The 15,376-nt window shown below is 39.2% G+C and overlaps 1 protein-coding gene across 2 annotated transcripts in view; it reads right to left on the minus strand.

Annotated features, from left to right (window-relative positions):
• Nucleotides 1-15,376, minus strand: part of MCM8 (minichromosome maintenance 8 homologous recombination repair factor) — an 18,071-nt gene continuing 2,695 nt past the window's right edge. For both annotated transcript variants that reach the window (XM_075413368.1, XM_075413367.1), the window contains exons 6-19: nt 15,042-15,145; nt 12,865-13,063; nt 11,834-11,919; nt 10,203-10,354; nt 8,946-9,144; nt 8,108-8,138; nt 7,682-7,822; nt 5,831-5,972; nt 5,009-5,204; nt 4,521-4,734; nt 3,355-3,564; nt 2,696-2,772; nt 2,024-2,213; nt 1-754 (exon numbers count right to left, since the gene is read on the minus strand). In XM_075413368.1, coding sequence (XP_075269483.1) covers nt 662-754; nt 2,024-2,213; nt 2,696-2,772; nt 3,355-3,564; nt 4,521-4,734; nt 5,009-5,204; nt 5,831-5,972; nt 7,682-7,822; nt 8,108-8,138; nt 8,946-9,144; nt 10,203-10,354; nt 11,834-11,919; nt 12,865-13,063; nt 15,042-15,145 — 2,034 coding nt within the window. In that variant the 3' untranslated portion in view covers nt 1-661. The remainder of the gene's footprint in view (nt 755-2,023; nt 2,214-2,695; nt 2,773-3,354; nt 3,565-4,520; nt 4,735-5,008; nt 5,205-5,830; nt 5,973-7,681; nt 7,823-8,107; nt 8,139-8,945; nt 9,145-10,202; nt 10,355-11,833; nt 11,920-12,864; nt 13,064-15,041; nt 15,146-15,376) is intronic.

Genomic DNA, 15,376 nt, shown 5'->3' on the forward strand with positions numbered 1-15,376 from the left:
TTCTGTTTTACAAATTAAATACTGTAATAAGGATATTTTCTTAAATCAGACTTGCATTTCAAATAAAATCTCAGCAACAAAGACCAATAAATACAGAGCTGCAAAGCAGAAAATCAAGTCAGTTTCAAGAAGGTATCACTTCTTACAGGTACAAAAGTGTGTTGTCTCAACGTGAAGGTTCCCAGCTTTTTGGAAACAAATTTTTATACTTTAAATGCCTCTAATGAACTACAGTACTAAAAATACAACTCACATCATCTTCCCGTGAAAGATTTCTGGGTTTAAATTTGTAGGCCCAACGTCTCTTTTAGAAGTAAAATCTGTTACGGCATTGTGATAATGCCAATATAAAAATACACTTTCTGCTCCTCGAGGATGATGAAAGTTCATGTGAGTCTTACGCAGTCTCACTTGGGCTAGCAGACCCGTAGGATGAGCCAAGCACCGACACCACGTGTCAGTCTGTCCTGTGGCAGCTTACAGCCAGCCTGGGGTCACTGCTGGTGTCAGAGGGAATCTTGCAGCTCAGGAAGCGAAGGTGCCCGCAGCGCCTCGACTGCTGTGCTAGGCCGCAGTTCAGCACGCTTTACAGCTGCAGGTCCGTCAGTCCATTCCAGATGTAACGACTGGGTCTCAAGAAAGTTTATCACAGTGGCTCTTCTCACATAGTCTGAAGCTGATAAACTCTTGAACCTTTTTTCAAAAGATAACCCTGATCATTCAGGGATCCAATAAAGCTTTCAAAATCAGATACCTGGGAAAAGACAGGCAAAAATAAATATCAAACTGGAAGAATGAAAATTTATGTGATGTAAAGCAACATAAACAGTTTGAAAGAGCTTAGTGGAATAAAGTGAGCTAAGAGTAGGTTAGTTTCATTAGCAAACGGCTGACCTACTGCATACAGTCAGTCAGTTGCACCCTTTTGTGCTTTACTTACACATTTCATGGCATGCAGAAAATGCAGAGTAACCTATGTATAAATCTAAGTTTTGAAACACAATTATCTGCCAAAGAAAAGTCTGAATTCTACAGCTCTCACCGATTTCTAAGTATTTGATACAGGTATAGAACTTTGAACAAGGCAAAAAATATTCTATATATCAAGGGAAAATTAGAATTAGTTGAATTAGCTATAGGTAACTAGTTGCTGAATGAAAGAATGATCATGTGAGAAGAGAGCTGGCAATAATGTGTTCTGTCAGACAGGACTACGTATAGTCAACATTTGAACAAGTTTGGAGACTGAAGCGATTTTGCCCCGGCAGGCTAAAGTTGGTTAACCAGGTAACAGAAAGAACAGTGTTATTGCCCATAACAAGTTTCATAAAGAGAAGTTAATTGTCACTACTTTTCACTCATTACACCTGAAATCCAGTTTTAAGTTTTAAATTGGCATTCAAAGCTTTTTATCATGAAGCAACAAGTAGAATTAGCTATCAATAATTTTGTTTGGCTGAAGTCCCTCCAGGTATAGAATGCAAGTCAATTACAGGATAAAACACGTTTGCAACCATGTCCCCTACATGATGTTCCTATCAAGTTACAACATTGGGACGCTTGAAGCAGGAATGAAAACCAAAAAGCTGTATGTGGGCCAGAGAAGGCCAAACAAAAGTATCACTACACTGCTGAAATAGAACATGGACACCACAACAGTGTAAATTTGAGAATTAAAACAGGTGTGTCCCCTGGGGAGCCAGAGGAAGTCAAGTACACCAAATCCAAAGTTGCCTTTCACGAAACAAAGCAGAATCTTGTTAAAAAGACCAGCTTCAGAAGTAGAACCAGCCCTTCCTAGTGCAAGGACTTGTTACTGTCAAACAGCTAGCAAGATTAGTAAAGCTGACAAAGAAAGGCAATTTAGGAAGAGTGTTCAGTCTAAAAGCAGCAAACGCTTCTTATTTCTGTTCATGGCAGAGAGGCACAACAGATGTGCTTTTTCTACTTTCCATTTTGCAGTAAATAATTTTGACTGGTCTTGAAGTTCGTTGTTGAAGAAATGCTTGATCTCCAAACTTACTCGTATTTGTAGCTCCTTCGCAATCTGCCGAAGCTGTTGCAAGTCAAAGAGATTGTTGTAAGTTCTCTCTGCAATACTGTTAAGGGCAGAAATAAATCTTTTTGCTTGTGACCGATTGCTCATCCCAGACCCATGCTGTGAACGTTCAAAGTCCAGTTTTCCAAACTCATCGGAGTAGGTTCCCAGCATGCTAAAAATACATTAAAAAAAAAAATCAACTGGAGGTAAAAGCAAGAGTACATGAATTTGCTTCCTGAAACATAACTGCTTGAGAAAGCTTTCAGAAGCCGCGTAGGAAACCATCCCCTAGTAAGAAAGTCACTACCTAGGAAACTTAGACTAAGCATCTGTCCAAATCACTTTTAAACTGAAATTATTCAACTGCAGCAACAGAGAGTAATCACACCAGAAAAAAAGCCCTTGGCAGCACCTCATGTCTAAGTTACTGTACATGGATATAGATAACTGCTACAATGATGGAACTCAAAGGCCTAAGCAATCATACTCAGCTGACAGCTTCTGTCAGTTTTTAAACATATCTGGATATTGGTATGACAGGCCTAAATGTGATAAATAATTTCTTCACTGCGTTCAAATATCTGTATTAAAAAAAAAGTCTTTCAATGAATAGCACCATAATGCTTTATTTATTTTTAAATCAGTGTGTATTACCTATATTTCATTATTTCTATTACATCCTCAGCATCTTCCTTGGTAGATTTCTCCCTTAATTCCAGCCTTGATCGTGCCTTAAAACAAAACAAAAAAACCCCACAAAGGTATATTTAAGATATATCAACTGATGTGAAAAAAGGCCGCAATTGCTCTACAACAAGCACGTTTTAGGACCAGAGATGGAACCTAAGCCTACAGGATTTAAAGGAAGATTCCTTTATTTTTTCGATAGAGTTTCAATGTCATCTCCTGCATACTCGCATTATTAGGCTGTAGCTTGGAGTTTATTTGCTTCTTAACAGCGTATTCTTGGGAAGCAGTAGATCACAAACAGTGTTATTGAGGCACAAGGTTAGGGAAAACAGCAGCAGTTTAAGTTCAAGATGGGCAGCAGCTTGTTCCTGCCTGCACCTACTTTTTCTCCTTTTGGGAGAATGTGATAGATTCTCTTTCCACTCCCTCAAGGGTGTTTTACTTTGTAAGAGGCTTTAAGCAACAGTAGCTCTTAAGCATTTGTAAGTATTTTTTTTTTTTTTTTGAAACACAACAAAAAAAGCAGAGCAGTGAATAAACTGTCGAAAATGACAGGATATCAGTAGTAGTTTAGGAATAATCTCTTTGCTTTCAATCCCTTAAGTATTACAGCTTGCATTTACCTCCGTAAGTCGAATCAGTGACTCTAGCTGCCTCGTGGTGATGGGTGTGCTGTCTACACCTTGGTTCTGTTTCCGGAGCTCAAGGTAGAATTCCTGGAGGACCTGAGCAGCTTCTGGAGATAAATTTGGGTGAACGTACTGGCGAGCGTATCCAACGTACTTCCTTAGCAGCTGATGTGGAATGGCATCAAAGGTTTCTCCTGGTAAGATCTAACCCAATTACAAAGAGCTTAGATTTCTGTCTGTCAGAACCCTATACAATACAAATTTTGAAGCATAGAAGATGAAGATTTTATGTTATCTGGTGAAATCCTCACTGTAAGGGCTTTAGTGCTTCATATACGAACCACGTACTTAAAGTCCACACACTGTGCTTAGCCATGTAATTAAACACACTTCGCCACTTCAGAAAAAGCAGCCGAAGCATCTCATTTGCAAAAGGTAAGAAGTGCTAAATATGATTTAACTATATCAAGAACTCTTTCTCAAAAAGAGAAAATCCAGTTTCCTAATTGTTACAAGATACAGCTCCAGAGAAGATTAAACCATCACCGCTGATATCCCATTTCCAAAAGTGCATGGGTTTAGCCCCCATAGAGGATGTTTCTCCCAAGACCTGACATTTGACAATATCAGCCCTCAAACCGATCACTTACGTTTAATAAGAAATATGCTTCCCCTCCTATAATCCCCAAATTTGTCATGAGTTGCAGATGCCCAAGGATTTGTTTACACTCTGCTTTATTGGGATTCAATACCTCACAGCACATCATGTTATATCAAATTATTACATCCAGTCTAGTCCTGTAGCTCTTTATTGAAATCTAACTCAGCAAATTTGCTTTAGAGCATCTCATGCAAAGTGTCTTCTCACTATCGCAACTGAAAAAACATCCAGCTGAGCTAATAATCTCCACACAGAAGAGAATTTAAGACGGCTTGAGATGCATCTTCAGCAGCTCCAGCAGGGTGGGCAATGTTAGCTACAACAATTGGTAGAAACTGGTAGCTGGAGCCTTAAATGGTTCCTCTTTAATTCAGAGCCAATTATCATGAGAAGAATGGGAGCGGGAGACTGAGGACATCCAGCAGGTCAGGGCTGCCAGGTCCCAGTGCAAGGAACACCACAGGATGGGTCCTACCAACAGTCACAGGATGGGTCCTACCTTTAGCCTTTCAAGCAGTGGTCGATCCGAAACAACTTCAAGCACAGAGCGATCCTGTGTGTTGGTTCGAGTCACAACAGCGCTGCTGCATGCTGCCTGCTTTCCAGCTCGAATTGCCATCACATGCTCAGACAGCAAGTGATCATGATCTTCGTTTGGGGTGTCCAGCAAAATGAAAACTAGATCAAATCTCGACAGTAAAGCACTCCCCATTCTAGAGTAAAGACAAGAAAACCACACAGCGCTCAGAGAAGTGAAAAAACTACAGCAACTCTGCTCCACTTCAAAGACACTTAAAAAATCCTGTCCCATTCATTCAGAATAAAGCAGAACAACGATTTCTCTTTTAAAAGCCATAAGAAATTATTACAGTAAGTTTATGTTCAAGCTCCAGGAAACTAGAGAGCAATTATATGCAAACTACAAGACTGCCAGAAGCATCTACTCCTGAATGTGAATATATAAGCAGCATTTCAGAAAGTGCTCACTTTAAGTTCTCAGACACTGTTTTGGCTTTGTTATAATGTCCTCCAACTGGGTTTGCTGCAGCAACAATAGATGTCCGAGCTGGCAAACTGCAAACAATGCCAGCCTTGGCAAGGCTGATGCTTTGCTGTTCCATGGCTTCCAGCAAAGCCTGATGCTGGTTTCCCATCTTATCAAATTCATCTATTCCACAAATTCCTGGAAGCAATTAACACAGGACAAAGACTTATTAGAAAACATATTAACTGATGGACAAGCATATGCTACAATCCAGTGCTACATCAGAAGTCCAACTTAGAGTCCTAGGGACTGCAGGAGGTGTCAGACCAAGTCTCCATTTCAGTGAAGTTTCTTTTAATTTCATGGTGCTGCAGCTGAACCATTATGAAGTTGGCCTGGCTTGTGGAAGCAGTGTCTTGATGACACATTAAGATGGAAAAACAAGCTTTTTACAAATAGAAATCGATGACAAATCTCTTAAGCCAGCTATTTTCCAAAACAGCAAGGGTCCAGCAGCTGCCATTAAGTCAGAGACTTCTCAACAAGGAAATTCTAGTTCTTTGACACAAAGTAAGGCTGGTATGTGAATTGCAGAACTCCAGTTTCATACACATCCTAAGGCCTAGGAAAGAAGGAATCACCTCCAGAGAAGTCACTGGAGAAGCTCAGAACTTTCCAAGGTGTGGAAAGACAATATCATACTTCAATTTTACACTTTTAGTCCACAGTTACGCAAGCACTTTGGTTAATCTTAGACTTAGCAACACACACACCCCTGCTTCCCACATACAGTCATACAAAACCTGTAGCATTACATGTATTACCTTGATCTCCAAGCACTAAAGCACCAGCTTCCAAGGCAAAATCTCCAGAAGCGCCATCTCTAGACAGCGTAACAGTCAGGCCCGAGCTGGTGGAAGTATTACCGCAGACATACACACCTCGAGGGGCAACGTTACACACTGCCTAGAAGAGAAATAAATACTTTCTCCCTCCCCAAGGTGAAGAATTTCAAGCCTTGTTGTTGAGAAACAATTCAAAGTAAACCCAAATTTGTTTCTATAACATGGCCAAAGAGTAAAGTTGTAACTCCTTGCAACCCCAAGAGACATACTTCTGCAAAACAGTAGGAATAACTTTGGTCACAGTACTTGCGGTACAGCCATGTCTACTGTATTATCAAAACTACTAGGACCTTGGGCACAGCGCTTACATTTCAAAGTATGATAAAATGCTTGGGGACATGCTGTCTGTCACAGAACTGCAGACAAAGTTTCTGTATCTTCAGATCCCAAGGTCTGTTTAGACTACTATTTTCCCCTAGTGCACAAAACATACTGCTTCAGAGGAAGCATGTATAGTTCTCCCCACAACTAGGGCATAAAGGACAGTCCTAGTCTTCTCCATGCCTTTAGTATCCAGAAAGCAGCCTATAATTTGAAATACAAACTAGAAAAGCAAAGCACGGTAAGCTTGAACACAGACATGTCGCAGTTAAATTCGCCTAGAATACAGTTATAACTGGATTTTCCCAGTAAATCTCTATAGGTACCAGTGTCTTTGTTTTAATTAAAAGATAACACCCAAAGCACATTTATTCAATACCAGATATGTGACAGGCACCAAGTATTGAATAAGAAAACCCAACCAAATGAAAAAACCTGGCTCCTAGACAGCTCTGGTTTTCTCCTTGAGATTTTTTTTCTGTGAAGTGATGACTGAGAGCAGCCTTGTCTCAGGGTCTGAGGAACAGACTACTAGCTTTTCTTGAACGGCATTCTGTTACTTAGTACCGACGTGAAAAAAACCCAAAACCATCTACTGTATGCTAGAGAGTCCCCATTCAATGAAAAAAGAATTAAAAAACTTGTTTATCAAGATGCTTGCATACAAATCCATCACTTTAAGTTACTGCAAGTCATATCCTAACATAACATGCCCACATTAGAAAGACTTCAGACTTTTTAAACAAGCTATGCCATGCTGCAGGTCTAGGTAGGTGAACTCTGTCCCTCTTTCACTTCACAGTAACCATGGAAAAAAGATATGGACCTTTAAAACCATTCCATTTAAGGCAAAAAAATTCTATTACTAACGGATTTTGTCACAGTCATGCAGAAATGCCCACCAAGATTAAAATCCAAACACAGCAGCAGGTCCCTTTCCCAAAAAGCCGAGATCTGTGCTGGCAATAGAGAAATGGGGTAAGAGAACGGAAGTAAACCTCACAGAAGGTGAGTGACACGGTATTTAAAGTCGCATTAGTTCCAAGAGCGCACTTATTTTATTTGACAATGGATCAGCTAAATTAAGATAGGAAGGAGTGAAACTCCCCACCAGGGAAAAGGGTTAGTGAAAAAAAAACAAACTATATAAGGCAGGACAACAAGCCTAGACTCGAAAGCCCACAGGCTTGACCAAGTGTACCAGCTTCGGGAAGTGTTTTAACAGGCCTGACCCCTTCTGCAAGGCTCGCTGGAAGGAGAGGACAGCAGGGGACCACTTTGGGTACAATCCTATCTTTGTTGAAGCATCCTATGCGAAAAGATAGCTCCAGCCAGGCTCTAGCGACCCCTTGGCCTTAGCACAGCTATCCTACCATGCTTACAAGAAGCCAAGATAACAAGGAAATAGAGAAAAATACAATCAGACAATAGAAATAAATCAACCCATACTTGCAACATTTGACTTTTTCCTAATCCTGGATCGCCGACGACCAGAACGTGTGGATCTCCTCGCACTGGGATTCTGTTCTTGTCATCTACAAATTTCTGACATCCTCCAAATAATGCCAGGGCCAAACCTGCCTTTACGATCTGTAGTGGTACATACCAACACTAATAAGTATTTGGTTATGGCAAATGACATGCTCCCTAGAATTGGCTGTAATAACCTTTTCTTTCTGGATGGCTGAACTTCAGGGCATAAGGCTGCCACCTCCTTGGCACTGAAAGTAACTGTGAGTCACAGTCACCTGTAAATATAGTCCCTGCCCCTTCCCCCTCACACCAGATAAGCTTTATAAATCCTTTAGGAGTTGATCGTGGCATAAACATTTCAAACTGAAGTTGCAAGCAGACCAGACCTGATGAATTACTTACCTCATGGCCATAGATTGCAGGACAAAGAGAGCTGAAAAAAATAAACAACACTGTAACATCAGGGGAATATAAATCTCATATTACTGTTAAATAATCACTTGTCCTGTCTCTCCTGTCACAGAAAACCTCTATAAACATACAAAACTTTTGGTTAGCTGTTGCTCAATTTCTAACAGAATCCGTTTAAATCAGCAGCATCAAATTTCTTGACATTTTCAGATAATCAGATATGTTTGAAATAAAAAAAAGTGCCATTCATCTGAGTTCACACAAACACAGAGGAGAACCAGTTTCCCAGTGATTTCTGCACCCATTCTTGTCTTAATCACGTAACTAGCTGTAACCCTCCTTTTAAAGGTGCTAGTTTCTTGTTCTTTGAATCCACTGGGAGGGCCTGAGGGACACTCCAGCTAGAAGAGTACTTGTCCGTCTGGACTGAAGGTCTTTCACACCCTCTGCTGAGTTCTTGCATGTCTTTCCTCTGCTGTAGAAAAGCAGAACTGAGAACAAAACAGTACTCGTGACTTGAGCAAAACTAATTAATTGCTTTTTTTTACCCATAGCTTTCTGTTTCAGGGTTGAGCTAAAACACTCCTAACTTCCCCATATACTTAAATCCCTCCCAAAGTCCTAACATTCCCACTGCAGTACTTTCACTCCCTCCCAAGCCCTTTGCCCGCTAAAGTTTGATAAATCTCTGTGGTGTCTACTGCAAAGATAACCCAGAAAAGCCTTAGATATATCATAGCTTTAAGATTAGCTGTCACATCTGTCTGAAGGTAGTCATGCTGATTCAGAAGTCTAGTCCTAGACCTAGTCTAGGTCTGACACAACTTACTTCACGATGAGCCTGAACAGATTTTCCTCAGCTTGGATTTCTTGAACAGCATAGAGGTCTTTAAGTGAAAACTCCATAAACGATCTTTGAAAAGTCTCATCATCAGAATTCTTAGGTTTTTGTCCTTTACTGTTGCTGACAGAATTTGCCTCAATGTACAACAAGAACATACACTTGTCATTCTTATTTTTAGAAGTTCCTGTTAGAAAAAACAAGAAAGGATGAAGGAATATTTTTTCTATCGTTAAGTACTGATGTTATTTACAAATGGCATAGAGTAATTCAGAAATATTAAGTACAGCCATGTGCAAAATGTTTGTATTTAAGTGACTGAACATCTGCGTTTTCAAAAATTGATGCAAAGTAAGTTTCTAGTTGCTTTTGTTCTTTAAGTTCCCTCCATTACGTACACAATAAAGTATTTTGCTGGATTAGGAGAGTATATGTATATACATAGAATTTTCTCCCAAAATAAACAAAGTTTTCCAGGAATTTTAAATTATTATATTATTCTAGTCATATAAAATTTGAATATAAAATATTTCCACTCAATATTTAAAGTAAAAAATCCACTGTGCAGAAAAATTAAATATGTAGCTTAATAACAAACCATTTTCTATATCCCCCAATGATTACTGAGCAGAGAATGCGGTCTCACAGTAAATCAGTACTGCAGTTCTCTGCAACTATACTCTATTACAGTTGTGTGCAACATATTTCTTCACTTGGGGGAAAAAAAAAAAAGAAAAAACAAGAAATTGTAAAATTCCTCCAGGGAGGACTAAACTAAGCAAGATAATACTCTTTCACAACAGTGTGATAGTTTTCCTATCTTTTGAAGGTGACACTGAAGGAAAAAGGTTAAACAAATAATGAGTCTCAGTGAGACCTCAGGAAATAAGAATGTCCCCCCTATATCAGTGGTCCAGAGAAGGCTTTCCTATCATCTGACATACTAGAACATCAGATGTCAGACTGGCCCTTCAGATTCAGGACCACAGTTGTGTCTAGACCAGTGTGTTGTGAACCCCCCCTTCTATCAGTGGACATTAGAGACAGTGCTCCTCTTGGACAGCACTGCTTCTGGCTTTTTCAAAATAGCTCCTCGTTTTCAAACTTTGGGAACTTCTGAAGAACTATACACTTAATGCATTTACAACTGAGAACTCAAATTAAGGGGGATAGCTGTTGTTCTTGTGTAATCACTAGAAAAATCCCCACTCCCCGAAAAAGGTGTTCTCAGATGTTGTATTTTACCTTCCTCAGTACTTGACACCTTAACTATCCCTGTAATTGTGACCATATCTCCTGGGACACAGCTATCTACAAGATCTTGAACCAGTTCACATTCGATTGTGCGAGGGATTCGGCCTGCTTCTCGCTGATCATCTGACATGAGCTCCTGCACCCTGCAAAACACAAGCTGAGTGTACACTCTGTGTCCAACATTCCCAATTCAATTACAGCAAAAATGCCCTGATAAACTCTAGAAAGAGCAGTGCTGAAGCTGAAGAAACAGACTTTTTCAGATCAGACTTTAATAAATGGGTATACATTATATATAAAGCCCACAAAGACAGTGACTACGAACGCCAGAAATAATAATCAAAGTTGAAATCCACATTTTCTAGCACCAGTGAGGATGTTCATGTAGAAATAGGTACAGTACGTGAAATAAGATGGACCTTGCCTATAAAAATTAAGGTCAGACATTATAGCTCTGATGAATGCTTAACTGGCATTTTAAACCTAGCAAAGCCCAAGAAATTCCTCAGACCATAACAAGAACAGTAGCTCACTCTTTGTATGGTTGTAAAATGGTAACAACTAACTAGTTCTTTAAAAGCAGTTTTGGCTCTGCACTTAGAGCTCTGATAGTTTTCCTTGAAGCTCAGTCTCAAGCTTTTCTTAAGAAGCTGTGATAAACAGCACCCTCTAGAGCTGCTGACAAAAAGTCAGCGGTATTTTTTTAATGACTTTTAAAATTACTTTTATTACAGCACGTCAGTAAAGAAAAACATATTTAGCTGTCATTTGGCACAATAAGGCTTTTGATACAAAGCACATAAACTTACAGAATCTGAACGCAAGAAGTGGTAAAAAGTAGGCAGAGTCCTGTTTTTTCCAAGCTGACACCCTTAATGCAGTAAACTGATGCGGTGGACAAGAAAATACACATGAAACTCCTCTGAGCACATATTAAGGGGCAACAGTAGGATGGCCATAGCACTAATGGCGCACAGGAAGATGGACGCAGTGAAAACCAGATCCACCATCTACCTTCCTACACCTTAAGATTGTTAATTTCTGTAGAAACAGTGGCTTGTTCCCCCATAGCAAAGGTCTCACAAATTTTAAGCGTACCTACTTGTAGATTAGACATAGAAAGTAGATGAATGGGCAGGTGCAGCACTATTTCCTTCTACCGAGTGTAACTTAAAGACTGCGGGATGCAACATCACTTCAAACTAAGATTTTTAACCCTCAAATTTACTTTCAGTTCATTCAAGTCAACTGTCACAACTGACCAGCGTAATTTAATAGGGCTTTTCTAGCCGACTGACAGCTCATTAAAGGGAATCATTAAATTATATATGCAATTAGAAATGATCAAGAAAAGCTGCAAAGAGCACAAGCCAAACATTTCTCAAAGAACCCAGTCATGGTAGGAGGAATTTCCAAGAAGCTATTACATTGGGTGGGTTTAATATACAAAGTACACTAGTGCTCGGGTAAAACAACTGCTTTGTAATACAAATTTTGAAGAGTGCTTGCCGCAAAAGAATAAGAATATTAAAATTACACAGTGTAATAGGGAATGAGCCATCCTGTCACTTTTTGACTACCCTGTTGCATCACATTATGTGCAGAGGGGAAGACATGCTTACTTAACAGACTGCCAGTCCACCGTAGTGGTTAACGGAGAGCTTCTGTCAGCTGTGAAGGATCGGCCACGGCACTCAGGAATAAGGCACTGCAACAATAGTAATTCTAGTTCATTCTCAACCTTTTTTAAAATCATAATTTGAAATTGCCTTACTTCATTTTAAAAAAAGAAAGCAAAGCAATGCAATTCATTAACACCATTTCAGGAAAAAAGGTAGTTAAATTAGGGCTACAAATTAGCACATACATAATTAATGAAGAGCTATCAACCACAGACACCTGAACCCTAACTCATAGTCATTAGAGCAAATATAGCTGAATTGTATGATCCCCTTGGTGAACTGGTTTGAGGGTTTATTGTTTCTCCTTTTTTTTTTTTGGGGGGGGGCAGGGCAGTTGGGGATTTTTTTTGTGGGCGTTTTGCCTGTTTGTTGGGGGGTTGTTTGGTTTGTTTGGAGTTTTTCGTTGTGTGGTTTGGGTTTTTTTGGTTGGGTTTTTTTTTGTTTTATTGTTTTAATACTTGCAGATGTTCCAGAGGAGGTAATTTTTTCACTTGAGCACATCATAGGACATAGGACAGTACCCTTATTTTACGTCTAAAGATTTTTAAAATCCAGATAAAAACCAATTAAACTAACATAGAAAGTTCTAAACAAAACCCACAAAAAATCCCAAAACAATATAAGCACAGAAAACCACTGCAGTGAGATGGAGGAGGCTTTTTGAAAGTAACTGATGAAATGGAAATGAAAAGATTTCTTTTTCTCCCCCCCCCCCCCCCCCGCTTTGAGGGAGTTTCTACATACTGCTTTTGTGTCAGCAGGATACAATTTTTTCAAATAACAGAGCTATGCAGTAATACAAAGTTGCATGGTAAGCTTAATTTTTTCTACTGTGTCAGTTGTTTAACCTAGCTCTAAAGATTAGGGGTTTTAATTTTTTTTTTATTATTTTTTTTAATACCGGTGCTGTTGCTTTTTGTCAAATCACTACAGATAAGGGAAAAGCATGAAGTTAAATGATTTTAGCTTACCTTAGTTGGAACAGTATACTTTCCATCAGGTAGAGGAACACTCTGAACATCTCCACATGTGCCACAGACAAAAGCTAGCTTAGTGCACAGAGGCTTAATGTTACTGACTCGCACGACAGTACCACGCAAGGCAATATATTTCCCATAGCAGTTGGCCCGAACGTTTTTCAGCTGAGTTAGCGGATCATAGTTGTACACCCTACACAAAAGTTAAACATTAACATTTTGAAAGCTTACCATACCTAAATGCAGAACAAAAATACCCCAAAACCCAAACCAACCCCCCCCCCGCAAAACCCACCAAACACAAGCAAACAAAAAAATCCCACACCCAATAACAACAAAAGAAGAGTTTATACCCCAACTGTTAAAGTAATCCAAAGCAATGATTAGAAATATTTTGTCTGTGGACCTATGACATAGTCTTTGATTCCTGTTCTACAAAGCAGGGTAACATTTAATGTTCTCCAAGTGTGTACACCTCAACAGCTGTACAGTTTTATATAGTGACACCTCCCTCCTGTAAACAACTAAGACTAGCAATACAACAGAACTTACTTTATACTCATCTATAAACGTCTCTTTGAATTATTTCAGATTAAGACCAGACCTTAGACTTGGGAAACAAAAGGATCAAAGATTTATTATTCCTATGCTCCAAAAGGCAGGGGGAGTTTTCGTGTTTCAAGCACATAAGAACCTGTCTGCAGCTTGTTAAGGACAACTAAGAATACTCAGTCTAAAAATTCAGAATAACAAGCTTTAAACAGGATGGTTTATCGCGGAATGGACCTTCATGAGACTGACTAGTCCAACACCTCTGCTCAAGCAGGGTCAGCTAGAGCAGAGAGCCCAAATATGTGTCCAGTTGAGATTTGACTGTGTTCACAGATGGAGACTACACAACATTTCTCGCAGTAAAATAGTGTTTTCTTGTGTTCACACGGAATTCTAAGTGTTTTAATTCGTACCCGCTGTCCCTTGTCCTGTCACTGGGTACTAAGGAGAACAGTCTGGCTTCTGAAATCCAGGGTTTTCCTTGCTCCCTCTGCTTAGGACCCTGAATACCACCATCTCATCGTTCAACCCTGTCTATGCTGCAGAACCATTTTAGGGGCATGATACTTTATTGACTTATTGAATACTTTCCTCTACAGGATAATGGTGCATAACTCTTTCAGAATTTGAGAGCATGTATATACTGTTTATTTAGCCATAGATTTTTCCTACATACATTCTACTGTGTAATTAAAAGGGTGCAGTTTTATAACAATGCAAAACTTGAAAAGTATATTGTAGTGTGACAAACCCGCAAATTAAATCCATCCAAAACATGCTGCTTTCCCATTTCAAGCTAGGACTAGCAGGGAATTAAAAAAAAAAATAATCAAGTATGGCTTATACTCCCAGTCCTGCTCAGACTCCTGAAGTCTGTATCACCATTACTTCTGATAAAGAAAAAAAAAATTATTGTGCTAAGGACTTGTTTCATTTAGAACCCAAAGGAAGTCACGTTTTAAAAATTGTAACAGTAATTATGATTCTTTTAAGTACATGCTTATTCAGAATTAGTGTAACCTCATCTTATTTATTCCAAATTAATTTTTGATTAATTATAACTAATATTCTTAAGACTTTCATACCACTAGCCATTTAATAGATTCAAGGTAATACGAAGTATCACATCCTCATAGACCACTGTCAAAAGACCCGTACAAGGAATAATAAATAGTATCAGTTGTAGTTTAGGTCCACACCTTTCAAAACAACTTCTTTACAAAGATGAGCCTTTTGCTAACAAAAGGCTAGATCTTAACACCTTCCTAACTTCTACAGTAAACAGTGGAAATTTAAATATGTATTGATTAAAACTAGAGAAACATGTTTCACAGAATAGTTGTTCTATTTACAAGTTACTTTCATATGTATAAGCTTTTCTAGTTACAAGCTGTTTCTTCAGCTTATACGCAGGTTTCATTTTGCATTTGTCTTCACAACAGTGTAGACTTTCTCATTGTGAAGAAAAATGGCAAAATGTAGACAGTTCCTCTGGAAACAGCTTCAGAGTCAAATCTCTCAATAAAATAAGTAAGGGTTCAGCACCACACACAGAGGCTGACAACCATTAGACAACAGGCAAACAGAGCCTCCTGAAAACAAAACACTCAACCCATTACCTAGCATGAATGAGGGGCACATTTATTATAGGTTCTCCCTCCAGCGGTAATCCTTCCTGCACCTGCAGCTCTGCAGCATGCCTTTCAAGGTCCTTTGTCAGCACCTAGACAGAACAGAAAGGCAAACACAAATGCAGTGTCCCTGCAACATGGATTCGATTTGCTATCAAATTTGACTACCCTCCCTTAGATTTCAGCACTGGGTCTGATAGTAAAGAGCCCTCTGCTGTCCAGTGACCTCTATTAAACAATGTTTCTCTGCTTCTGAGCAGTTTTAAGGTTCATTTTAACAGAAATTTTAAATCAACACATTTGTTGTGCTTGCTTCTTTAATT

This window comes from Opisthocomus hoazin, chromosome 2, assembly GCF_030867145.1.
Source record: "Opisthocomus hoazin isolate bOpiHoa1 chromosome 2, bOpiHoa1.hap1, whole genome shotgun sequence".
Classification (NCBI taxonomy): domain Eukaryota; kingdom Metazoa; phylum Chordata; class Aves; order Opisthocomiformes; family Opisthocomidae; genus Opisthocomus; species Opisthocomus hoazin.